A 25,839-nucleotide genomic window follows, 5' to 3' on the forward strand; every position below is an offset into this window, starting at 1 on the left:
CAGCAATGCTTCCTGTGCCTGCTCATTCTCTTGTCACTGTTGTTTCTGTGGTCCTTTCCCACGCACTATTATAGTTTTTTTTCTGATCTACAAACAGTTCAGGTTATGAACAGTCCTCTGGGCTAGAACCCTGTCATAAACTGGGGACTGTCTTAACCAGTATATTCAAAGTATGTTTCCGTACCTTCACTGGAAGTATATTGAAATATTAATGAAGACATCAAATTTCCCCAAACAGAAGATGACTGAAATATAAGGAAAAAAATTCCAAAGTAGTGATTTATTACATTTGCTGGAACCTCATTGAATTTTTCTGCATATTGGTTACCACAAATGGTCAGGTAGGTGCATTTAGCTGACCATAGTGGAGCTCCTCCTAGTCCAAGGATTACTGCAGTAGGAATAAGTGTGTACCTGTGAAAACAATAATTCAATTATAGTTCAAGGACTACTTTTAATGTATTTTTCACTGCAATCAATTTTGTTTATAGAAACTGCATCATTTTCATAAATTGAACAATCTTAAGTGTGTGTTATATTCCAGGCTATGTTTAGATTTACAGGAGATTTGGACTTGAAGAGTTAGATTCATTTAGCTTGGAATAACATAAATGTTATTTTTGAAACATTACTTAATGAAACGTTTTACTGCACGAAAAAGGCCCTTCAGCCCACCTTGTCCATGATTAACTTGTCTATCCTCATTTGTTTGCCTTTAAGCTATTCCTTTCCATTCTGTGTACATCTATTAAATATTGTAATTGCACCCACTTCTACTATTTCCACATACCCATGAGTGTCTATGTCAAAGAGTTGCCCCTTATATCTCTTCAAAATTTTCCCCTCTCACATGAAATCTATGCCCTCTAGTTTTAGACTCCCTGGGGGGGGAAAAACTATGATTATTCACCTTATTTATGGCCCTCATGATTTTATAAATCCCTAAAAAGACAACCCTCAGCTTCCTGCACTTCCAGCGAGAAAGTCCCAGCCTGTGCAGCCTTTCCTTAGCTCCAATCCTCCAGTTCTGGGAACGTCGTTGTGAATCTTATCTACTCCCAGTCTATTCCAATTTTATGATGTGGATTATATTTTTGCAAGTGGCCTCATAAATGCTGAGTTAAACAAGTCTGCAGACACTGTGATTTGATACAGACAGTCCCCGGGTTGAAAACTTTTGATTTATGAACAACCCATAGTTATGAACTGACAAGTCGGCCGGAAGGAGAATAATGGCTACTTCCGGTTCGAGCGGAGCTCGCTTTTTATTGACCCGCTGCCCCGTGGCTCGTTACCTGGCCGCTGTTGGGCTATGCCGCACACAACCTGGGCAAAGCAGTGGATGGGCGAGGGGACAAACAGCTTGATGGAGGGGAAGGAGAGAGGGAGAGGGGCGAAGAAGAAGCAGCGTGTGTTATCATGATGCCTCATGCACTATCATGGCATGGGGTCTCCTCTCGGCCCCGCTTTAAAGTGCGATTGCGTCACCAAGGAGAGAGGGGGAGGTGCGAGCAAAGGAACCGGACATGGATCGGAAGGAGCAAAGATGCGAGAGGGCTCTGGGGATGGGGGAACTGCCATTGAAAGAACCTGTACTGTAGCCACTTTTCCATCATCTTCACCTGTGTTAACTTTTAATGATCTTTTGACCGTATGTAGTTATTTTTATTATTTATTATTATGTACTGCATTAGTATGTACTGTATTATTATGTTTAAGATTCTTTAGTGTATTGGGAAGTGTTCTATATGCATATAAAGGTAAAATATATACTATATACTTAAATAAACATTTGACTAATTGATGCTAAAAAGGACCAGATATACCTGTTCTGACAAATACAAATTTGAATTAAGGACAAACATAGGTAATGGGACTCATTTTTCACCCAGGGACTGCCTGTACATAAAAGTGCTGGAGAAACTCAGCAGGTCATGCAGCATTCTTTATGTAGCAAAGATACATAACCAATTCTTTGTGCCTGAGCCCTTTGTCAAGGTATGAGCAAAAAGCGGGCAGGCACCTGAATAAATTGGTGGAGTGAGGTGCAGGGAGGTGCACATGCCCACATGTCGAAGGTGGTTATGGGTGGAAGGGCAGAAGTGAAAAATGCGGCGGTGATAGAGGAGGGGGATAGCTCTCTGAATGGAGAGGGAAAGGGGTGGGGAGGTGAAGGAAAGAAGACAGAGGAATAGGGAAAGAGAGAGATACAGTTGTGGGGCCTAATGGAAACTGGAGAAGTCAATGTTGATGCCTCTGGCCCAGATGGAATATTAAGTGTTGTTCCTCCAATTTGCAGGTGGCCTCAGTTTAGCAGTGCATGAAGTCGTGGACTTGCATGGGAGTGAGGCATGGAATTCAAATAGTTGGCCACTGGGAGGTCTCCACTATTGTAGCAGACGGAGCAAAGGTGCTCTCCGTTATAGAGGAGTCCAAATCCGGAGCACCAGATGGAATAGATGACCCCAGCAAACTTACAAGTATTGCTTCACTTGGAAGGACTATTTGGAGCCCCAAATGGTGGTGAGGGAGGAGGTGTGGGCCCAAGTGTAGCATTTCCTATGGTCACAGGGATAAGGTATTAAGGGGGCAATTAATTGGTTGGGATAAGTGGGTAAGGGAGTCACAACATGAGCAATCCCTACAGAAGGCAGAGAGGGGAAGATATGTCTGGTACTAGTATCACATTGTAGGTGGTGGAAATTGCAGAGGATAATAGGTTGGATGCAGAAGTTGGTGGGGTGAACCTGAACTTGAGAGGGACAAATGTTCTTGCTGGCAGGATTTTTAAAGCTGTTTGGAGAGCTTAAACTAGGTTGCAAGGGGGTGTTGGGAACCATAGTGACGGAGCGGTTGGTGGAAAGGTGGATGCAATGTGCAGAGAAAGTGTGAGGAAAGACAGGTAGCGGATAGGGCATAAATGCAATCTGTTGGATTGGTTGAAGTGTACTTACTTTAATGTGAAAGCCATTAGGAAGGGTGATGAACCTATAGCATGAATTAGGACCTGGGGGGAGCACTCTGCTGACCATTGACAGCTCCACCATTGAGGTTATCAAGAGTATCAAGTTCCTTGAAATGCACTTGATGAAGAACCTCACCTGGTCCCTTATCACAAGCTCCATAGCCAAGAAAGCCCAGCAGTGCCTCCACTTCCTGCGAAGGCTGAAGAAAGTTCATCTCCCACAGAGGCATCATCATTGAGACCATCCTGTGCAACTGCATCACTGTCTGGTTTGGAAGCTATATCATCTCTGACCACAAGACTCTCTCTTCCTACCATGAAGGACATTTACACCACTTGATGCAGGCAAAAGGTAATAAACACTGTAAAGGACTCAACACACCCCTGAAGTAAACTGTTCTCCCTTCTGCCATCTGGTAGGAAGTACTGCAGCACTCGGGTCCTTTTGTCCAGATTGGGCAAGATCTTTTTCCCCCAAGCCATCAGACTCCCAAACTCTCAGAACATTTGGGGATTGGGTACTGTGGAATGTTGATGTATATGTCTTAATATTGTAAATATGTTGAACTTCTATTCTAACCTATATTTATGTAAATATGCTCACTTTGTGTCCTGGAGAAATGCTACCTTATCTTTACCAAGTGAACATGGTATGAATGGCAAATAAAGGTGACTTGACTTCATGGAATTACAATGTTGTGGCCATTACAGAGACTTGGCTGTTGCAAAGGCAGGATTGGCTGATTGATGTTTTGGAGTTGACATGTTTCAAAATAGATATGGAAGGAGGTAAAATGGGGGGGGGGGGGCGCAGGGGGTTTTTACATTACTAATCAGGGATGCTATTACATCTGTATAAAGGGAGGATAGACTGTCTCTTGAATCAGTGTTGGTGGAAAGGCAGAAACAGGACGGGAGTTCTATTTGGAATATTCTATAAGCTTGCCAATGGCCACCAGGCTACTGAGGAGCAGATAAGTAGGCAGATTTTGGAAATCTGCAAAAATAACAGGAATAATTAATTTTATCAATTAGGATGTTTGTTTGGGGATGTGAATTTTATTGGATTTTTTTCCTTTCCTACTTTTACTCATGACGTTTGCCGCTTCCCCCAATAGTATCCAACAGCTTCACCTGTTCTTACCAGTCCCTTTTTTCCTAAAGAGCTGCTGACACTCCCAACATCTGGGCCATCTATTCCTCCTCTTCTTGAACCAGTCTCAGGTCCCACTCTAACACTGACCCATTCTAACAATGGCCACTCCTTTTTATTGGCATTATCCCCATACCTCTTGAATCCCTTAATATCCAGAAATCTATCAAAATTAGTTAAATAAAATCAATGAATAAGCCTCTCCAACCCTCTTGGACAGAGAATTACAAAAGTTCACCACCTTCTGCATGAAGAAATTCCTCCTCTAATAGTTCAAAGAGCCTATTCCTTATTCAGACATTAGACTCCTGGCTCTAGAATCCTCAACCAAAGGAAACATTCTCCCTGTGTTACCCTGTCAAAATGCATGAATTTTAATGAGATTCTCATTCCTTTAAACTCTAGAATGCAGCCCTAGTTTGTTCTCTCTGCTCGCAAGGCAAACCATCCTTGAAACTGGTCTAGTGAATCTTTTTCCATTCATCCTCAATTGCAAGCAAATCCTTTTTTAGATAAGGAGACCAAAACTCTATACAACATTCTAGGTGCAGTCTTAACCAGGCCAAAATAACTGCAATAAGGCATCTTCACTCTTGCACTACCTCACCTATATATTGGCCTTTAGTGACATGTAGAAGTACACCTGGGTCACTTTATTCATCAACATTACCCAATCTTTTCCATTTAAAATTTAAGTGAATTATTATGAAAATACAGCTTGAGAAGAGCAGGATTGGTAACTTTATGTGCCTGGTTACTGGCTTTTCAGTTATGGTGGGGGTGGTAGAAATAACAAAGAAGGTAGCATGTGGCAAAGTTGTTTTGAGAAACAATCAGTTGTGAAAAGAGATTATATATTAGAATCAACAAAGTTACATGGGTTGAATTAAAGAACAAAAAATGGGGATTTACTTTAGTGGAAATGGACTGTCGACCTTCACATGATCTTAAGGGGATTGAAGAGCAAATTTTCAGACACATTTCTGCAAAGTGCAAAAATATTAAGGTTTATTTTTGTTTTAAACTAAACTTGATTCATATAAATATAACATGCAGAACAAGCACCATTGCCTCCCATATAGCTCCCTTTGGGCACAGAAAGATCAGTCTCAGTAGAGGGTTTTGGCTTGAAACATCAGGCATGCTTTTTTCCCCAAAGCTACATTGCTTGACCTGTTGAGTTCTAGCATATTGTTTTTAGCTTCAGTTTCGTGCATCTACAGTCTGCTGTGTGTCTCAAAGTTCTCCCTTTTTTGTGAATGTGGACATTCACATAGAAAGCCTGAGAAAGTATTTCATCCAATGGTTTAATGTATATCTGTTGATGCACTAGCAAAGCATGAAACTCAAGCTAATATTTTCTCTGATGGGGCACCATGAATGTCTCTAGGAGATGACAAAATTATTTCAGACAGGAGTCCTGTGGAAAACCCATGCAGACATGGGAAGAACATTCAAACTTCTTTCAAGCAGTGTGAGGTTCAAGCGCTGGCACTAGAACAGCATTGCACTAACCGCTATGCTAACCATGTCACCCTATTTTCTATATTCCTTCTGCCAAATTCTGATGCAGCTAGCAGAGCTGACAACTCTTGCCTCACAGCTCCAGTGACCAGAGTTCAAATTTGATCTCCAATGTTGGCTGTTTACAGTTTGCATGTTTTTCTCGGGTTTCCTTTGTATGGCCTAGTTTCCTGCCACATCCAAAACATTGCATGAGAGAATGGGAGGAATTGGTGGGAATGGTGGGGGAGTGGGGTGTGAATAAAACAGGAAGAGTGCTGGGTTAGTGTAATTGGAAGCTTGATAATGGGAAGCACTCAATGCGCCAGAGGGAATGCTTACTTGCTCTGACTTTAGGACATTTATTCATTGACAACAACAAAATAGGACTAACACAAAACTGGACTAAAATATAATTTAATGGATCCTGCCACAATTACCAAAATTGGATGTACATTGCAAACAGGAAACAATAAGATGCAGGTGGAACTCAGCAGATAATGCAGCATCAGGAACATTTCTACTCTGGACCCTTTATCAAGACTAAAGTAGGATCCATGGGAAAGAAGCTGGGAAGGAGCTAAGAGATGATAAGGTATTAGACACAAGGTGGGAAAGTTGGAAAGCCAGGGAGAGATCAAAGTGAAAGAGGAAGCAGGGGTTAGATAAAAAGGCGAGAAAGTAAAGAGATCAAAACAGAGGTGGGAGTTACCTAAATTAGAAAAAATTATGTTCATGTCATTGGGTTTAGAGTTGTCCAGGAAGAATAAGATGTTTTGTTCCTCGAGCAATGGATGAGACCAAGGAGAGACATGTCTGAGTAGAAATGGTGAAGTGAGTTGAACTGAACCTTAAAGCTACTGGAAGACCCACAGACTGAGTGCAAGTATTCAGTGAAGTGGTCACCCAATCTGTGTTTGGTCTCATCAATAAGGGTTTAGGAGCAGGATTTGGCCATTTATCCTATTGAGCCTGCTCTGCCATTCAAATCATGGATCATATATTTTTCTATTCAACACCATTCTCCTTCTCCATGAAACCTTTGATGCTTTATCAATTAAGAACTTATCAACCTCTGCAATTTTATACACAATGACTTAGCCTCCACATCCCTATGTGGAAACTGATTCCACAGATTCATAACCCTCTGACTTAACATATTTCTCGTCATATCAGTTCTTAAGGAGTATCCTTTTTATTCTGAGGCTGTACCTTCTGGTTCTAGACTCTCATTACAGGAAACACCTTATCCATGTTCACTCTCACTGGCCCTTTCAATATTCAGCATTTCAATGAGATTCCCCTTCATCCTTATAAACTCCAGTGAGTGCAGCCCCAGTGCCATCATATGGTAACCCTTTCATTCCTGGGATCATTCTCATAAACCTCCTCTGGAATCCCTCCAACACCAGCACATCCTTCCTTAGATATGTCACCCAAAACACCTTGCAATGCTCCAAATATGGACTGACCATTGCCTTATAAAGCCTCAGCATTAGATATTTGTCTTTGTATTGCAATGAATGCTAAAACTGCTTCCTTGCTAGTACTCAACCCTTAAGTTAACCTTTAGGGAATCCTGCATTTGGAAACCAAAGTGCCTTTGGACCTCCACGTTTTGAATTTTCTCCCCATTTAGAAAATAATCTGCTTCTTTATTCCTTCAACCAAAGTCCTAGACCATACACTTCCCCACACTGTATTCCATCTGCCATTTTTTTTTACCCATTCTCACAACCTATCCAAATTAATCTGCAGACATCCTACTTCCGCAACACTAAAGACCACCTCGCCTATCTTCACATCATCAGCAAATCTGGCCACAAAGCCATCAATTTCATCACCTGAATACAGCATAAAAAGTAACGGACCCAGCATTGGTTCCTGCGGAGCACCACTTGACACTAACAGCCAGCTAGAAAAGGCTCCATTTATTTCCACTCTTTGCTTTCCACCAGTCAGCCAATCTTCCATCCATGCTAGTATCTTTCCCATAATACCACGGGCTCCCATCTTCTTTAGCAGCCTCATTTACGACACCTTGTCAAAGATCTTCTGAAATTCAAGATAAATAACATCCACTGGCTCTCCTTTGTCTGCCCTGTTCATTACTTCTTTCAAAAAAACTTCCAACAGATTTGTCAGACAAGGTTTACCTTGGCTGTAGCCTTGCTGACTTCAGCCTATTTTATCACGTGCTTTCAAGTACTCTGAATCCTCATCCTTAATAATGGGCTCTAGAATCTTGCCAACCATTGAGGTTAGGCTAACCAGTCTATAATTTCAATTCTTTTGCCTCTCTCCCTTCTGAAAGAGTGGAGTGATATTTGCAATTTTCCAGTCCTCTGGAAACATTCCAAACTCGAGTGAGTCGAAATATCACAGCTAATACGTTCACAATCTCTTCTGCTACCTCCTTCAGAACCCCACTGACACACTGAGGGTACTAAATGCAGTAGATTAGGTTGGACAATATTCATGAAGAACTCTGCCTCACCTAGAAAGTCTGTTTGTGGCCCAGGATGGAGGTGAGGAAGGAGATAAAAGATTTGCATTTTTTGCAATTACCCAAGTGCCCAAGGGGATGGGAGGGTGGGAGTGGATGGAGGAGCAGAACAGGGAGTCTCGGAGACTGAACCCATTAAAAACTGTAGAGGTGGGGAGGGGAGAAATGGTCTGGCTCCAATGTCTTCAAGCTTTTTTAGTTCTGTCAATACATTTCCTACCTGATACTGAGATATACATTTTATAGGATGTCACTGGAGAATAGAAGTCTGACTGATATTTCTACTGTTTACCCTGGGATACAAGATCAGTTGTAAATATTCAAGAACTAATATTAATGACTGGAGAACAACTGCAAGATTCTGCATATGACTACTAGGCCACTCAGGAAGCTTACATTTTCTAAATTTATAAAATTTTCTCACTTTCAGATTTACATATTAGGTTTATCTAACATTTTAATCAATTTTCTCAAGTCTGCTGGTGCTGGAGCAGGGATGGAAATGCAGATATTCCCCGCTTTTCAAAAATTTGCTTTATACCACTTTGCTATTACGAAAGGCCTACATTAGTACTTTTTTTGCTAACTGAAAGAAATCCAGAGGAATTTTGCTTTTTGCAAAAAGCAAAAATAGCGTTCAGTGGGCTGTTGGGAGAGAGTGGGGCAGTGAGATCAGAGTGGGGACTGATAGTGGGCTGTCGTGAGAGTGCGGGCAAAGGGTCTGGGAATGCTTAAAACATTTTCCCATATAAATTAATGGCAATTGCTTCTCCGTTTTATGCTATTACGGCGTACAAAAAGTTTTATAGGAACGCTCAACCTTTGGATAGTGGGGGATACATGTACTGTACTTCAGAAAAAGTAGTATATAAAAACAATTCAAATCACAAATAAAAGTTAAAAGTTAATATTACCAGCTTGAATGAAAATTGCCAATTGAAAATGTAACGTAGCAGCTCATGGACATAACAATGGTCCACTTACAACCAAAATATTTTATCATTATAGGTGGAACAAACATTGAAGAGATTATAAGAGCTGCATAGATGACACTTAATGAGGCGAGGCCCAGTCCTTGATCACTATTCAGACTGCTCTGTAATACAAAAATAACAGAGAAGTAAATCAAATAAATAAGTGATAATTTGCATAACACTAATTCAGTACATCTGTACATTCAATAAGTGGCATCAACAGGTTTAAATCACTTAATAATAATAAGTATCATGCATGCACCGTGTGTCAGACCTACAAAATATGGGTTCAGTGGAATATGGAGGCCTAGTCATTGGGGATATTTGAAGCAGGGATTGAGAAGTTTCTTGATTAGTGAGTGTGTCAAAGGTTGTGGACAAAAGGCTGGACAATATGAGAGGAAAAATATATCAGCCATGCTCAGAATAATGGAGTTGATTCAATGGGCTGAATGGCCTAATTTTGCTCCATGTAGTATAGCAGTGGTTCTCTTTCCACTCATATACCACTTTTAGTATTCTCTATGCCCTACAGATTGATTAAGGTGGTATGGTAATGGAAAGAAAAAGTTTGAAAATCACTATTTTAATCGTACCTAATTGACTTGTTATGTGCATAGTTTCAAAACTCCAAAGGAAATGGGCCAATGACAATTTTTCAAAATATTTCAGTAATAATTGGGTCTAGAGCAGTGATTCTCAACCTTCACTTTCCACTCACATAAAACTTTAAGCAATCCCTTACTCATCACAGAGCACCGATGGCATAGGGATTACTTAAAGAGTACGTGAGTGGAAAGAAAAAGGTTAAGATTTAAAATCAATGCAAGTTCTATATACCTGTACTGTATATATGCGACTCTGAAATAATATGAAACGTTCTACCATCTGGAATTCAAATTCACAGAAAGCTATCAGGAAGTAACAAGCATTGGCAAGCAAGACATTTTTGATTCTTCCTTCTGATAACAGCAGAGGTTCTTTGATGAATATGTTGGTAATTTTGTTAGGTTGTTTATTCAAAATCAAACTTCTTCAGACATATATTTCAGAGTACTATATATTGGCCATAGGGAGTCTCTGAACTCATCTTTGTTATACTTAACAATAACTTTTAGGTGTCCTGACAAATATATGCCTCAGAACGAGATAAATTTTAATTCAGCCATTCTCAACAAGATAGTTAAGGGGGCCATAGACTAAAATAATAATAAAATATTTTATGGGGTTTTTTGTGTTGTTGGTAGGAGAGAAGTATAGAAGAAGCCAACTAAACTTGTCTGCTTCACAGGGAATGGGACCCATAAAATTTCAGTAGAGTCCAAGAGGGTCAAAAGCCAAACAAAAATTGAGAATAGCTGATTTAATTTTCATGAAGAAACCATCTGCAATTTGCTGCCTTATTCCTTGTCACCTTCCTAATATTTCATATGCCACAAGACCATGTCACACACTTCGATTAGAACTATCAAATTTAGTTAGGATACCCATGGCTACTAAAGGAACTCAGACTTCTGTAGTATCATCAAAATAAAAAAACTGAGGAGATAAATTAAACGTAACAAATATTTATGTATTACAATTTATCAATTGTAGTTAAAGGAAATAAACATAACTAGAGAATTAAAGGCCACACAAGAGCAGACAGCAAGATAAATGAGAAACTAACAAAATATTTTTTTTTAACTCTAGGATTTTATGCAATAAAACAAAATGGTAGAAATATTCTCAACAGGATGGACAACATCTGAGGAGAGAAAGAAAAAAATTTCAGGATGACCTTTCATCAGAACCAATGAAATTGAGGTGAAATGTTAACACTTTTGAAAGCAAGCAGCATCATTAATCACTATACCATTGGAGGAACATATACTGTATGCAGGTAAACTATGGCTAGTTGCAAAACCAACAAGGTTTTCGTAGTGGGAACTTTAATTTCCCCAATATTGACTGGGATGTCCTGAGTGCCAGAGTCTTAGGTGTGTTTAGTTAAGTGCATCCAGGAATGTTTCTTGAAGTAGCATGTGGAAATTCCAACCAGGAGGGGACTATACTAGACCTTGTATTGGCAAATGAGCCTGGCCAGGTGATCGAAGATTCAGTGGGGGAAGATTTTTGGGAAGTTTCAAGATAGTTATGGACATGGATAAGATTGGGCCTTATAGAAAAGTACTAAATTGGGGGAGGGCAAATTATAACATGATTCGACAGGAGCTAAGGGGAGTAAACTGGGAGCAAACTGTTATCAGGTAAGGCCATCACTGACATGTGGAAGTTGTTTAAGGATCAATTAATTAGTGTCCATGTCTGGAATGTTCCAGTGTGAAGGAAGGATTAGCATGGTAAAGAAACAGAACTTTGGATGACACGAGAAGTTATGAACTTAGTCAAAAAGATAAAGGAGGCATATGTCAGGTTCAGGAAGCTACTATCAGACAGGGCCCTGAAGCAATATGGCATTAGGAAAGCCATAAGGGGCCATGAAATATCTTTGGTGAACAAGATTAAAGACAATCCCACGATATAAACTTGGATTAAAAACAAGATGACCAGGAAAAGGATAGGACCACTCAAAGACAAAGGAAGGAATTTATGCTGAGTCAGAAGAAATGGATGAGGTGTTTATAAAGGAGAAGGATATGACAGTGATAGGGAGCATAATGTGGAGAATGCTCATGTGTTACAGCATTTTGAGATCAAGAAAGAGGTGGTGTTGGTTATTTTAAGGAGATTTAAGATAGACAAGTCCTGTGCAGCCCCAATTATTGAAAGATGCATTTGAAGAGATTGCTAGGGCATTGATAAAGATATTTGAATCCTCACTAGTGACAATAGAGGTCCTAGAAGACTATAGGGTAATTATTGTTGAACCTTGAAGAAGGGAAAAAGGATAATCCAGGAAATGATAGGCCAGGAAGCCTCATTTTAGGGAACCTATTGGAAAGGATACTTAGGGTTAGGATTTATATATTTTTGGAAAGTCATGATCAGATTAGAAATTGTAGCTTTGTGAAGGGCAGGTCATACCTTACCAATTTGATTGAGTATATTGAAGAGCTGACAAAGGTGATTAATGAAGGTAGAGCAGTGGATCTTGTCTATATGGACTTTAATAAGATGTTTTCCAAGGTCCCTCATGGTAGGCTTATAAAGAAGGTGCACATGTGTTAGATCTGTGGTGAATTTACAATGTGGATAGAAAATCGGCTGGACTATAGATAGCAGATAGCCTTGTGCAAGGCTGTTACTTAGGCTGGAGACCTGTGACTAGTGGGGTTCCACAGGGATTAGTTTTTGGATCCCTCTTTCTGTGATATAAATAAATGACTTGGAGATGAGGAAAAAATGGTTCACCACAGACTAGAGGGGCTGAAGTGGCCTGTTTCTGTTCTGTAATTGTTCTATGAAAAAGTAGGTGGGTGGGTTAGTATTTTACAGTGATGCAAAGATTGGTGGAGTTCTGAATAGTGTGGAGGGCTATCGAAGAATACAGATATAAGTCAGTTGCAGATATGGGGAGGGAAATGGCAGATGGAGTTTAAACTGGACATGAGTAAAGTGTAGACCTTTGGGAAGTGTAATGTAAAAGCTAATGGCAGAACTCTTAAAAGCAGTAAAATTCTATGGGACCTGGGAGTTCAGGTCTATAGCTCATTGAAAGTGGCCATGTCAATAAATAATGTGGTAAAGAAGGCATATGGCATGCTTGGCTTCATTTTGTGGGCATTAAGCATAGAAGGAGGTCATGTTGCAGCTATATAAAACTGTGGAATTCTGGTTGTCGCATTACAGGAAGGATGTGGAGGCTTTCGATAAGGTACAGAAGAGCAAGGCAGCACAGTTGGCATAGCGGTTAATGCAATGCCTTTACAGTGCCAGCGATTGGGTCTGGGATTTCAAACCAATGCTATCTGTAAGGAGTTTGTACCTGCTCCCCATGTCTGCACGGGTTTTCCCCAGGGGCTCCGGTTTCCTCTCACCGTTAAAAATGTACCGGGGTGTGGTTAAATTGGGCAGCATTAGGCTCGTGGCCAAAATGGCTTGTAACGTGCTGTTTGTCTCAAGAGGTTTACCAGAATGTTGTGCAATACATAAAAGTACTGGAGAAATTCAGCAGGTCATACAGCTGAGTTTACTATGGGAAGTGAAATGTAACCAAAGTTTTGGGCCTGAGGCCTTCATCAAGGTGTGAACAAAAAGCAGGCAGGTACCTGAATAAAAAAGTTGGTGGAAGGAGAGGAGAACAGGTCAACAGGTAATAGGTAGATATCCATGGGAGGGCAAAAGAGGAAATAATTGATGTGATGAGGGAGGGGTAACTCTCTGAATGAAAAGGGAATTGAAGAGAGTGGGGAGCTGGAGGAAAGAAGCTGGAGAGACAGGGAAAGAGGGAGACTTGGGGGAGGGGTTTAACTGAAATGAGAGAAGGCCATGTTAATGCCATCTGGTTGGAGGGTGCCCAAATGGAATATTAGGTGTTCCTCCAATTTACAAATTGCCTCAGTTTGGCAGTGCATGAGGGCATGGGTAGGCATTTCAGTGTGGGATGGTGTGTGGACTTAAAATGGTGGGTCATTGGGAGGCCCCTGTCATTGCAATGGACAGAGCAAATGTACTCAACCAAATAATCTCCCAGTCTGCATCCAGTCTCCCTGATGTAGAGGAAGCCGCAATGGAAGCACCAGATGTAATCAATGACCCCTGCAGATTCACAAGGGAAGTGTTGCTTCTCTTGGAAGGACTGTTTGTGGCCCCGGATGGTGGTGAGGTAGGAGGTGTGGATACAAATGTAAGCATATCTTGAGGTAACAGGGGAGGGACCAAGGTAGCAATTAGTGGGAAGGGATGAGTGTATGAGGGAGTCATGGAGGGAGTGGTCACTGTGGAGAGGGGACTAGAGGGAAAGTTGTGTCTGGTAGTGGGATCACATAGAAAATGGCAGAAATTGCAGAGGATGTTATGTTGGATACAGAGGCTGGTGGAGTGATAGGTGAGGATAAGGAGACCCCGTCCTTGATATTTCTCAGGGCAGAGAGGGCCAGGGCAGATGTGCAGGAAACAGAGGAGATGTAGGTAAGGGCTGATTTGATGGCAGTGAAGGAAAAGCCATATTTTTTGAATAAGGAGGACATCTTGGATGTTCTGGAATGAAAGATCTCATCCTGGGAACAGATGCAATGGAGGCAGAGGAATTGAGAGAAAGGAATAAAATCTTTACTGGGGACATGGTGTGAAGAGAGAGAGAGAGAGAGAGAGAGAGAGAGTTGGTAGGTTTATAGAAAATATCTGTAGAGAATTTGTTTCCAGAGATGAAGGCAGAGAGATTGAAATAGGGAGGAGTGTGGCCAGAGATCGATCAAGTGAATTTGAGGTCAAATTGAAGGTTAGCCATAAAGAGGATAAAATTGATGAGCTGATTATAGTTGCAGGAGGCAGTACCAATACAGTCATTGATGTAGAGGGGGGAAGAGTTGGGGTATTATGCCTGTGTAGGCTTGCCGTATGGTTTGCTCCACCTAATCAACATAAAGGCAGGCTTAGCTGGGACCCATGGCTACCCTTTTGACTTGGAGAAAGTGGAATGAGCCAAAGGAGAAATTATTGATGGTGAAGACAAGTTCTGCCAGCCAGGCGAGAGAGGTGATGGTAGAGTGGGGCTGGTTGGGACTGATGTTGAGAAAGAAATGAAGTGCTTTGAGATCTTCAGTATGAGAGATGAAGGTATAGAGAGGTTGGATATCCATGGTGAAAATGAGATGGTTGAGTCCAGGGAACTGGAAAGTGTTGCAGTGATAGAGGACATGTGAGATATTGTGGATATAGGTAGGAAGGGACTGGACCAGGGACAAAATAGAGTTGAGGTAAGATGATTTCAGTTGTCCACTGCAATAACAGGGACTTCCCAGTGACTAACCATTAAAATTCCATACACCATTCCTACATTGACATATCTATCCATGGCCCCATGCATTGCCAAACTAAGGCTATGGCGAATTGGTGGAACAACACTTAATATTCCATCTGGGCACGCTCCAACCAGATGGCATTAACATCAACTGTTCCAGTTTCTATTGAACTCTTTCTCTGATTCTCTCTTTCTTCATCCCTCTGTCATCTTTCCTCTAGTTTCACACCCTCTTCTATTCCCTCTCCATTCGGAGAGCTATCCCCTCTCCCTACCATTTCTCAGATTTTTTCTCTTTTGCCCTCCCACCTATATTTACCTCTTACCTGTTAGCCTGTGCTCCTCCCCTGCCTTTCCTTCCTCCTCTCCTTTTCTCTCCACCACCTTTTTATTTAGGCACCTGTCTACCTTTTGCTCACAACTTGATGAAGAGTTCAGACCCAAAATGATGATTACTCTTTACTCCTATAGATGTTGTGTGACCTGCTGAGTTTTTCCACTACTACCATCACAGCATCTGCAGACTTTCCTGTTTAACTTGCCAGGATGTTGCCTGGTTTAAAGAATATGAGCTGTGGGGAGAAATCAGATAAAGTGATATTGTTCTCTGGAGGATAGGAAGCTTAGGGGTGATCTAATAGATGTTTATGAAATCATGAGAGGCATTGATAGAGTGGACAATCAGAATATTTCCCCAGGGTAAAACTCAAACTAAAGGACATGCTCTTAAGGCAAGGGTAAGGAAATTTAAGGGAGATGTGAAGAGATTTTTTTTTTAAACCACAGTATGTGCCTGGAATGGGCTGCCAGGAGTAGTGGTGGAAGCAGATACAATAGAAGCACTAAGAAGCTTCCACGTGTATATGATGGAGATGGAGAACTATCTATCAGGTGCAAGCTTGTTGATTTGGATATCATGTATAGTACAGACACATGGACTGAAGAGCCTGATTCTGTGCTCTATTGTTCTATGAATAGGCTTCTTTTCACCTTGCAAATAATTCTCATCCTGTTAATGTTAGCCAAAATGGAAGTGAGAGCATATTAAAATAAGTAAACATTAAAGATACCAGCCACCTGTACTGTCAAGGCTGATACATATTATTTTACCATTCTTAATATATCAGCATGCTTTTTGGAATCAGAGAGCTGTATAATTAACTTCTTTAAAAAACTTCCGAATGCAGATGAAAGCATCTTCGGCTCCATCCAGTCTGTGTTCATCCCAAAATCCTTTGGAAATGTTAATGCTGAAATTATCACTGGATGAATCTCATTCATCAATGCTTCAAAATGCTTATCAACCCAGAAACTCTCATATAATTATCTTTGTATAATTTTCTTTGGCTTGGCTTCGCGGACGAAGATTTATGGAGGGGTAATGTCCACGTCAGCTGCAGGCTCGTTTGTGGCTGACAAGTCCGATGCGGGACAGGCAGACACGGTTGCAGCGGTTGCAGGGGAAAATTAGTTGGTTGGGGTTGGGTGTTGGGTTTTTCCTCCTTTGTCTTTTGAAATAATAGTTAATAGTCAAATATCAAACAGAATGGCATTTTTTTCTATTGACAATGGATTGGTTAACTCATGGAATTACAACAAACAGGATAAAGCATGGTACAATAAAAGATGGGGCAGAGTCCGCAAGCATCGAATCCATGCTGCTGAAGACCCAACTGCGCTGGATGGGTCATGTCTCCAGAATGGAGGACCATCGCCTTCCCAAGATCGTGTTCGATGGCGAGCTCTCCACTGGCCACCGAGACAGAGGTGCACCAAAGAAGAGCTACAAGGACTGCTTAAAGAAATCTCTTGGTGCCTGCCACATTGACCACCGCCAGTGGGCTGATATCGCCTCAAACCGTGCATCTTGGTGCCTCACAGTTCGGCGGGCAGCAACCTCCTTTGAAGAAGACCGCAGAGCCCACCTCACTGACAAAAGACAAAGGAGGAAAAACCCAACACCCAACCCCAACCAACCAATTTTCCCTTACAACCGCTGCAACCGTGCCTGCCTGTCCCGCATCGGACTTGTCAGTCACCAACGAGCCTGCAGCAGGCGCGGACATACCCCTCCATAAATCTTCATCCGCGAAGCCAAGCCAAAGGATGTACAAGAAGAGATGCAGTCACCCAATATAATTTATAAAACAAGGTGTGATTTAATTATAAGAATGCAATCTTTTGAATTGAGCCAAGACAAATAGGAGGCTGTCACAGACAAGATTACATCTTTCAATCTGAATTCTTCCACATCAAGACCAGTGGAATAGTGTGAGTGGAAGCAACAAACTCATGTAAATGAGCATGAACATAGAACACTATACCACAGTACAGGCCCTTTGGCCCTTGTTATTCCAACCCATATATTCCTTAAAAAAGTACTAAACCCTCCCTACCCCATAACCCTCTATTTTTCTTCCATCCATGTTCTTGTCCAAGAGTCTATTAAATGCACCTAATGTTTCAGCCTCCACCACCATCCCTAGCAAGGCATTCCAGGCACCCACAACTTTGCATAAAAAAACTTATTCCTAATATCTCCCCTAAACTTCCCTCCCTTCACTTTGTACTCATGTCCTCTGGTGTTTGCTATTCTTGCCCTGGGAAACAGGTACTGGCTGTCCACCCTATCTATGCCTCTCATAATTTTGTAGACCTCTATTGTCTCTTCTCATCCTTCTATGTTCAAAAGAAAAAAGTCCCAGCTCTGCTAACTTGCCTCATAAGACATTTTCCAGTCCAAGTAACATCCTGGTAAATCTCCTCTGCACCCTCTCCATAGCTTCCACATCCTTCCTGTAATGAGGTGACCAGAACTGAACACAATTCTCTAAGTGTGGTCTCACCAGAGATTTGTAGAGTTGTAACATGATCTTTCTACTCTTGAACTCAATCCCCCTAATAATGAAGCCCAGCATCCAATAGGTTTTCTTAACTATCCTGTCAACCTGTTCAGTGACCTTGAGGGATCACGTGATAAAAGAATAGAAGTAAGCCATTTGGCACATCGAGTCTGCTCCGCAACTCCATCCAGAGCTAAAACATTCTTGCATCTAGTTCCAATTTCCAACCTTTTCCCCATATCCATTGTTACCCTGACCTATCAATCTCCTCAAAGTTCCCCAATGATCAGGCCTCCACAACTATATGTGGCAACGAATTCCACAAATCCATGACCCTTCGGCTAAAGAAATTTCTCCTCATCTCTGTTTTAAATGGGTACCTTCTAATTCTAAGACTGTGACCTCTTATCCTGATAAATATTCTCTGAATTCTTTCCAACATTATTACATCCCTTCTAAGATATGGGGCCAAAAACTGCACACTGTACTCCAAATGAGGTCTCACCAGTGCCCCATAGAGCCTCATTAACACCTCTTTACTCCTATACAACTTCCTCTTGAAATGAATGCCAACATAGCATTCGCTTTTTTTCACAGCCAATCCAACCTAATGATTATCCTTTAGGTTATCCTGCACAAGGACCCCCAAATCCCTTTGCACTTCCGAATTTTGAATTTTCTTCCCATCCAAATAATAATCCGCCTGTTTATTTCCTCTTCCAAAATGCACAACTGCACATTTCTCATCTGTAATTTTTTTCCCACTCTCCTAAGCTGTTCAAGTCTCTCTGCAACCTTTCAGTTTCTTCAACATTTCCTATTCCACCACCTATCTTGGTGTCATTTGCAAACTTCACCACAAAGCCATTTAATCCATAATCTAAATCATCAATATACATTTTAAAAAGAAGTGGCCTCAACACCGACCCCTGCAGAACACCACTCGTAACTGGCAACCAAACAGAACACAACCCCTTTATTCTCACCCTTTGCTTTCTGCCTATCAACCAATGCTCCACCCAATCTAATATCTTTCCTGTAATTTCATGGGCTCTCATCTTATTAAGCAGCCTCTTATGCGGCACCTTATCAAAGGCCTGAAAATATAAATACACAACATCCACATCTTCTCCCTTGTCCATCCTACTTGAGATTTCCTCAAAAAAATTCCAATAGGTTGGTCAGGCAGGATCTTCCCTTCATGAAATCATGCTGGCTTGGACCTATCATGTCATGCTCCTCGAGGTATTTCATAACCTCATCCTCGAGGATTGACTCCAATAACTTTCCAACCACTGATGTCAAACTAATAGGCCTATAATTTCCTTTTTTCTGCTTCCCTCCTTTCTTAAACAGTGGAACTACATTTGCGACCTTCTAATCCTCTGGAACCATGACAACGACCATTGATTTCTGGAAAATAATTTCCAATGCCTCCACAATCTTCAAAGCCACCTCCTTCAGAACCTATGGGTGCACCTCATCCAGTCTGGAAGACTTATCTATCTTTACTCCATTTAAGCACCATCTCTCCAGTAATCTTGACTGTACTTAATTCTATTCCCTGAGGCCTCTGACTATCAGGTATATTGCTATTGTCTTCCTCAGTGAAGACTGATGTAAAATACTAATTTCCTCTTCCTTAATTTCAACACTGTCCAGTACACAATCTTATTCTACTCTGACCTCACTCTGATCAAGGTCTTTTTCTCTTGTGAATACTGAAGCAAAGTATTTATTTAGGTCCTTCCCCAACCTCCTCCACTTCCAGGCTCATGTTGCCTTCTTTATCCTTTAGCAGCCCCACCTTCATTTTCATCATCCTTCTGTTCTTCACGTATGCATAGAACACCTTGGGTTGTCATTAATCCTACATTCCAAGGCCTTCTCATGCCCCCTTCGAGCTCTCCCAAGTCCTTTCTTAAGTTCCTTCCTGGCTACCATATACGTCTCATTAGCTCTTCCAGTTTCCAAATTCTAATACATGTTTCCTTCTTCCTCTTGACTAGCTGCCTCACCTATTTCATCAACCATGGTTCCCTTTTCCTACCATCTTTTCCTTTTCCCCGTCAGACAAACCTATCCTGAACCCAGCACAAGTGGTCCCTAAACTTCCTCCACATTAGTTCTGTGCTTTCTCCCTTCAAAATGTTTCCAATTTACTCTCCCTAGTTCCTGCCTCATCCCTTTGCAACTATCCCTTCCCCAATTAAGCACTTTCCCATTTTGTCGGCTTTTATCCTTTTCCATAGCTATTATAATGCTCAGGGAGTTGTGGTCACTCTCAACAAAAAGCCCCCCCACCAAGAGGTCCGCCACCTGACCATGTTCATTACCCAGAATTAGATCCTGTATGGCCTCTCCTCTCATCAGCTGGTCCACATATTGTATCAGGAAGCCTTCTTAGACACACCTGACAAATTCAGCCCCATCTATCCTTCTTGTAGTAAGTAGGTGCAAGTCAATATTAGGGAAGTTGAAATCACTACAATCCTGCATTTCCTTCACCTTTCCAAAATCTGCCTGCTTATCTGATCCGCAGAGTCCTGAGGGCTATTTGGAGGCCTATAGACTACTCCCAGCACAGTGATTTCTCCATTCCTATTTCTGACTTCCACCCACACCAACTCAGTGGACAGTCCCTCTATAGCATCCTCCCTTTTTATAGTTGTGATACCATCCCTGACCAGTGATGCTACTTTTCCCCTCCCCCCACCAACCCCTTTCTTACCTCCCATCCTATTCCATTTCAAACACCTAAACCCTGGTATCTGCATCAGCCAATCCTGCCCTTCCTCCTACCAAGTCTCTATAACAGCCACAACATTGTTGTTCCACCTTGATCCTTTTTCTCAGTTCATCCCCTTTATTCCTAATACTCCTAACATTGAAATAGACACATGTTAAATCCTCTAACTTATGTTTTGTCCATTTATGTTTTGTCCCCTGCCTCTCCTTCCTCACAAACTCAAAACACAAAGCATCGTGCTTTTGACCTTTTGTCCTATTCTCTGCACTCACATTCTGGTTCCCTCCCCCTTCCTTGAAGAACAAAGAAGCTGTGGAGTTGAGCCTTAAAATGGAAGACTTAAAGTATTGATTATCTGAGCACTGATACACAGATAACAGTTTGGAAATAGGTGATGTGATTAATTACAGGAACATATTGGAGGGTTGACCACTGAGACAACACAGTACTTGGTAAATCACCAAAAGGTGAATATCACTAGAAAATCAATAAATTGACCACTATGGTAGTCAAGAGGTTGCTGAGTAAGTTTATAACTAGGGAAGTATTGGAGGTTGTGCTGTCAGTCATTACGTTGTTATTGCTAGCTTATCATTAAGATAAAAGTAGTAAGAAATTCATGGAGTAAGAAATTATGTTTCCTCATCAATTATTACATTCCAGAGTTGGATTCTAGTCCAACTGGTAATTGAATTGTTTAGTTCTTGTCAGTAAAGTACAAGTGTGGGAAAAGAGTTCAAATCCTTCCACAGCACCTATGCAATTTATATTCCGTCACTAATCTGGAATTTAAAACAAATACTTGTTTTGATGAAAATGAATATGAAACTGTCAGATCATCATTAAAAACCCAGCTGGTTCACATCAGCTGTTCACAGAGGAAACCTGACATCTCTGTCTGGTCTGAGGTAAATTCAGGCAAAGAAAGAATGCCATCGATAGACATCCTCACATGCCAAAATATTGATTAATGAAATAATGTTAGCATTCTTTCCTGCACCACCATCACCAGTAACGATGCTCTAATTATATTCAGCCAACTCTAATCACATCATTTACATGTCATACCTGGAAGAAGGTCGCAGGCCCAAAATGTGGGTAATATATCTGTACTTCCTATGGATGCTGCGACACCTGCTTAATTCCTCCAGCATTCTTGTATTTTTACTATAATCACTGCCTCTGCAGACTTTCACATTTCACCCTATGATTGACATGTCAACAATCAGATTCCTGAAAAAGGTACTCAATTCCTAGCACTGCCATGGCAACTTATCCATCAGAGCACCAATGAAAAGTGTCAAGAATGTTCTCAAAGCCTCTTGGAAAAAAATACGTGATTACCTATTCATTGAATCCCTGGCCCATAACCAGCAAGGAATATGTGGTGTCACCCACCCACACACCCCCCCCCCCCCAAAATTTATGTTTTGAAGCAACATTATTGTGGATCATAGGTGCAAATATTGCCATAAATTACTTTCTGTAAATATACTATTTTTTTAATGAATGAAATGAAACAAAAAAAAAGAGAAACAAAGTAAAGTGTGTGGTTTATTGTCTGTTCAGAAATCTGATAGCAGAGGGGAAGCTCTTTTTGTAACATTGAGTGTTTGTCTTCAGGCTCCTGCATATCCTTCCTGATCGTAGCAGTGAGAAGAGGGCATGGCCTGGGTAGTGATGGTCCTTGATGATAGAAGCTGCTTTCTAGAGACACTGCCTCAAGAAGATATCCTTAATGGACTGAAGACTAATGCCCATGATGGCACTGTTCTCAAATCTCTGTAGCCTTTTCCTGTCCTGTGCATTGGCACCTCCATCCAGACAGTGATGCAACCAGTCAGAGTGCTCTCCAAGGTACACCTGTAGAAATTCGCAAGAGTTTTTGGTGACGTACTGAATCTTCTCAAACTCCTAACAAAATATAGCCACTGGCAAACATTCTTCATGATTGCATCAACATGAAGATCCAAAGATAGATCTTCAAATATGGCATGTTGACTCCCATGAATTTGAAGTTCTTTACTCTCTCCACTGTTGTCCACTCAATGAGGACTGGTTTGTGTTCTCCTGGTTTCCCCTTCCCGAAGTCCACAATCAGTTCCTTGGTTTTGCTAATGTTGTATGCAAGGTTGTTGTTACACCATTCAACGAGCTGATCTCTTTCTCTCTCTCTCTCTCTCTCTCTCCTGTGTGCTTCCTCGTTGCCATTTGTGATTCTGCCGACGACCATGCTGTTATCAGCAAATTTATAGGTGGCATTTGAATTGTGCCTAACCACACAGTTATGGGTGTAGAGAGAGTAGAGAAGTGGGCTAAGCACACATCCTTGAGGAGCAGCTGTGTTGATTGTCAGTGAGGGGAGACTCGTTATCAATCCACACTGACTGGACTTCAAATGAGCAAGTCAAGGATCCAGATGCCCAAGATTTGAAGCTTGATGACCAGTACCAAGGGTATGATGGTGTTGGGATCTGAGCTGTCATCGAGTCAACTTTATTTATCGTTCATACCATGATCGCACGGTAGGACGAAATAGTGTTTCTCCAGAACCACAGAGCATATTTACATAAATACAAGTTAGGAAAGCAGTTAACACATTAAAATAGTAAGGTATTAAGATGTATACACTGAGAGTCAATGGCACACTATCCACATCTGTACTGGGAATTCAGGTGCTTAAAGGCTTGGGGGGAAAGCTGTTTCCCACTCTGGATACAAGGGTCTGAGTGCTATGGTGCCTCATGCCAGATGGCAGAAAGGGATGTGTGGTGTCTTTCACAATGTTTATCGCTTTTCGCCTGCATCGAGCACCTGTCCTTCATGCTAAGAAAAGATTCCCCAATGGTCTTTTCCGTTCACTTCACTATCCTCTGCAGGGTCTTGCAGTCCGAGGTGGTACACCTTCCAAACCAGAAGGTGATACAGTTGCATAGGATGCTCTCAATATATTCTCTGTAGAATGTTGTGAGAATAGAGGATGGAGATGGGTTTTGCTCAGCCTTTGCAGTAAGTAGAGGCAGTGTTGGGCTTTCTTAGCTATGGAACTGGTGTTAAGGGACCAGGAGAGATTCTCCGCCAGGTGCACTCCAAGGAACTTGATACTCTTGGCAACTTCAATGGTCGAGCAGTCAATGGTCAGGGGAGCATGATCTCCCCAGGCCCTCCTGAAGTCAACAATCATCTCTTGTTTTTTGGGTTTTTTTATATATAAATATTCAGATATAGGTTGTTTGCTCTGTACTAGTTTGTTAGTGTCTTTACATCTCTATCTGCTGCCTCCTCATTCTTACTGATAAGGCCCACCACTGTCGTGTTACCAGCGAACTTGATGTGATTTGAGCTGTGTTCGGCTACACAATTGTGGGTCAGCAGAGTAAACAGCCCTGGGGTGCTCGATGTGATAGTTTTGGAGGTGATGTTACCAATCCGGACTGCCTGAGGTCTCCCCCATCAGGAAGGTGAGAATCCAATTGCAGAGGGAGGTGTTTAGACCCAGCAGGCCCAACTTCCTTATCAGGTACTGAGGGATGATCCTATTGAATGCTGAAGTGAAATCAATAAACAGCATTCAAACATACGAGTCTTTACTTTCCAGGTGGGTGAGGGTTAGATGTAGGGTGGTGGCGATAGATCCAACCCTCCACAGATGATGCTATGTGCGAAGTGCAGTGAGGGGAGCAACAGGTCCTTGATATGCCCCATGATGAGCCTCACGAAGCATTTCATGATAATGGACATGAGCGCAACAGGGTGGTAATTGTTAAGGCAGGACAAAGATGACTTCTTTGACATAGAGACAATGGTGGCATCTTTGAAGCATGTTGGGACTAGAGTGCTATTCAGGGAGATGTTAAAGATGCCAGTGAGAACATCTACTAGCTGAGCCGCACAACCCGTAAGCACTCTGCCAGGAACATTATCCTGTCCAGTAGCTTTCCTTGGGTTGACTTTGCCTAGTTCTCTCTTAACATCAGCACCTGATCGTTTGGAGGAGGGTGGTCTTCTCCACTGCCACATCCTCTTCCACATGCATCACATGTCCTTGCTGTCCAGGAAGTAGTTGTGAATGCACTGGGCCTGCACGCACTTTGCCTCCCTGATGATCATTGATGAAAAGCAGCCTGATGTACATGTTCCTGTTGTTCAAGTGATCCAGGGCTGAGTGGAGAACCAGTGAGATTGCTGTGGAGTGACTGTAGCAGTAGGCAAATTGCAGTGGGTCCAGGTCTTTACTTAGGTACAAGTTAATTTAGGCCAAGACAAACCCCTCAAAGCATTTCTCTCTCTCTCTTTCTCGTCACCCATCCAGGGCTCCCTGTCATACTCTCTTTATCTGTCTCTAGCCTTCTCTTTTGCGGGTGAGAAAGACAAATAAAGAAACACCACGTCTTGTACCCCTACAGCCCAATGCCCTCTCTCTGATCACTCCATTCAACTTTCCAGGGATACCTGGTCACTTTGCTGCCCACTCTAGCTTTGGTTCCTGACCATAGTTTAGTTTCTTCCAACCCCCCCCCCTCCCCCCATCCCTCCCTACCTACCCACCCCTCCCCTCTCCAAGCACACATCTGAACATCTGATCGCCACTTCCAGTCCTTGGCTTCCAAAGGGAGCTGTCTGCAGGATTGACTAGCTTTGCAAAGAACATGCATCAATGCACATAAACAAACACACACACACAGAGGTCAATGGGCAGAAGTCATGAACGATCTTTGAATTCATTTCCCTCCTGTTGGATCTGAAAGACTAACGAATTGTAGCAACGAAAGCTAAATCGATGGAAGGACATGATTTAACTTTTAAGTTTAGAGTGGAGGTACAAGAGACTGCAAGGCTGTTATCAGGAGCATAAAACAAATTGTTGGGGGTACTCAGCGGGTCTGGCCCATGCATCCGGTCGCGGCTACATGATGTCCCATTTCTGATGCATGATGACCCACTGACTTCCTCCAGCGGGTTGGTTTTAAACGAAATCTACCTGGTTCTTCGACCAATAATGCAAGAGATTCCTTGCTTGCAGTAGTCATTAACTTTTAAGGTTGGAGTTGGAACCTCCTATTTACGATGCTTCAATACAGCAGAAACCGAAATGGAAACACAGTAATTATACATGAGCCAAGTTAACTGACAGTTTGTATTTGCGAGGAAACGTTCCAACACTGCGATCCAAAACTGCGCGCCCATGCTCTTTTCTAATAGAAACATCTTGGAATTAAAACGTTCTATAGCATTGTAATT

The 25,839-nt window shown here is 41.8% G+C and overlaps 1 protein-coding gene across 2 annotated transcripts in view; it reads right to left on the minus strand.

Annotated features, from left to right (window-relative positions):
- Positions 1 to 25,839, minus strand: part of unc93a (unc-93 homolog A) — a 70,012-nt gene that overhangs the window by 43,882 nt on the left and 291 nt on the right. For both annotated transcript variants that reach the window (XM_069932144.1, XM_069932146.1), the window contains exons 2-3: positions 9,042 to 9,223; positions 185 to 414 (exon numbers count right to left, since the gene is read on the minus strand). In XM_069932144.1, coding sequence (XP_069788245.1) covers positions 185 to 414; positions 9,042 to 9,223 — 412 coding nt within the window. The remainder of the gene's footprint in view (positions 1 to 184; positions 415 to 9,041; positions 9,224 to 25,839) is intronic.

Source organism: Narcine bancroftii, chromosome 4, assembly GCF_036971445.1.
Source record: "Narcine bancroftii isolate sNarBan1 chromosome 4, sNarBan1.hap1, whole genome shotgun sequence".
NCBI lineage: Eukaryota > Metazoa > Chordata > Chondrichthyes > Torpediniformes > Narcinidae > Narcine > Narcine bancroftii.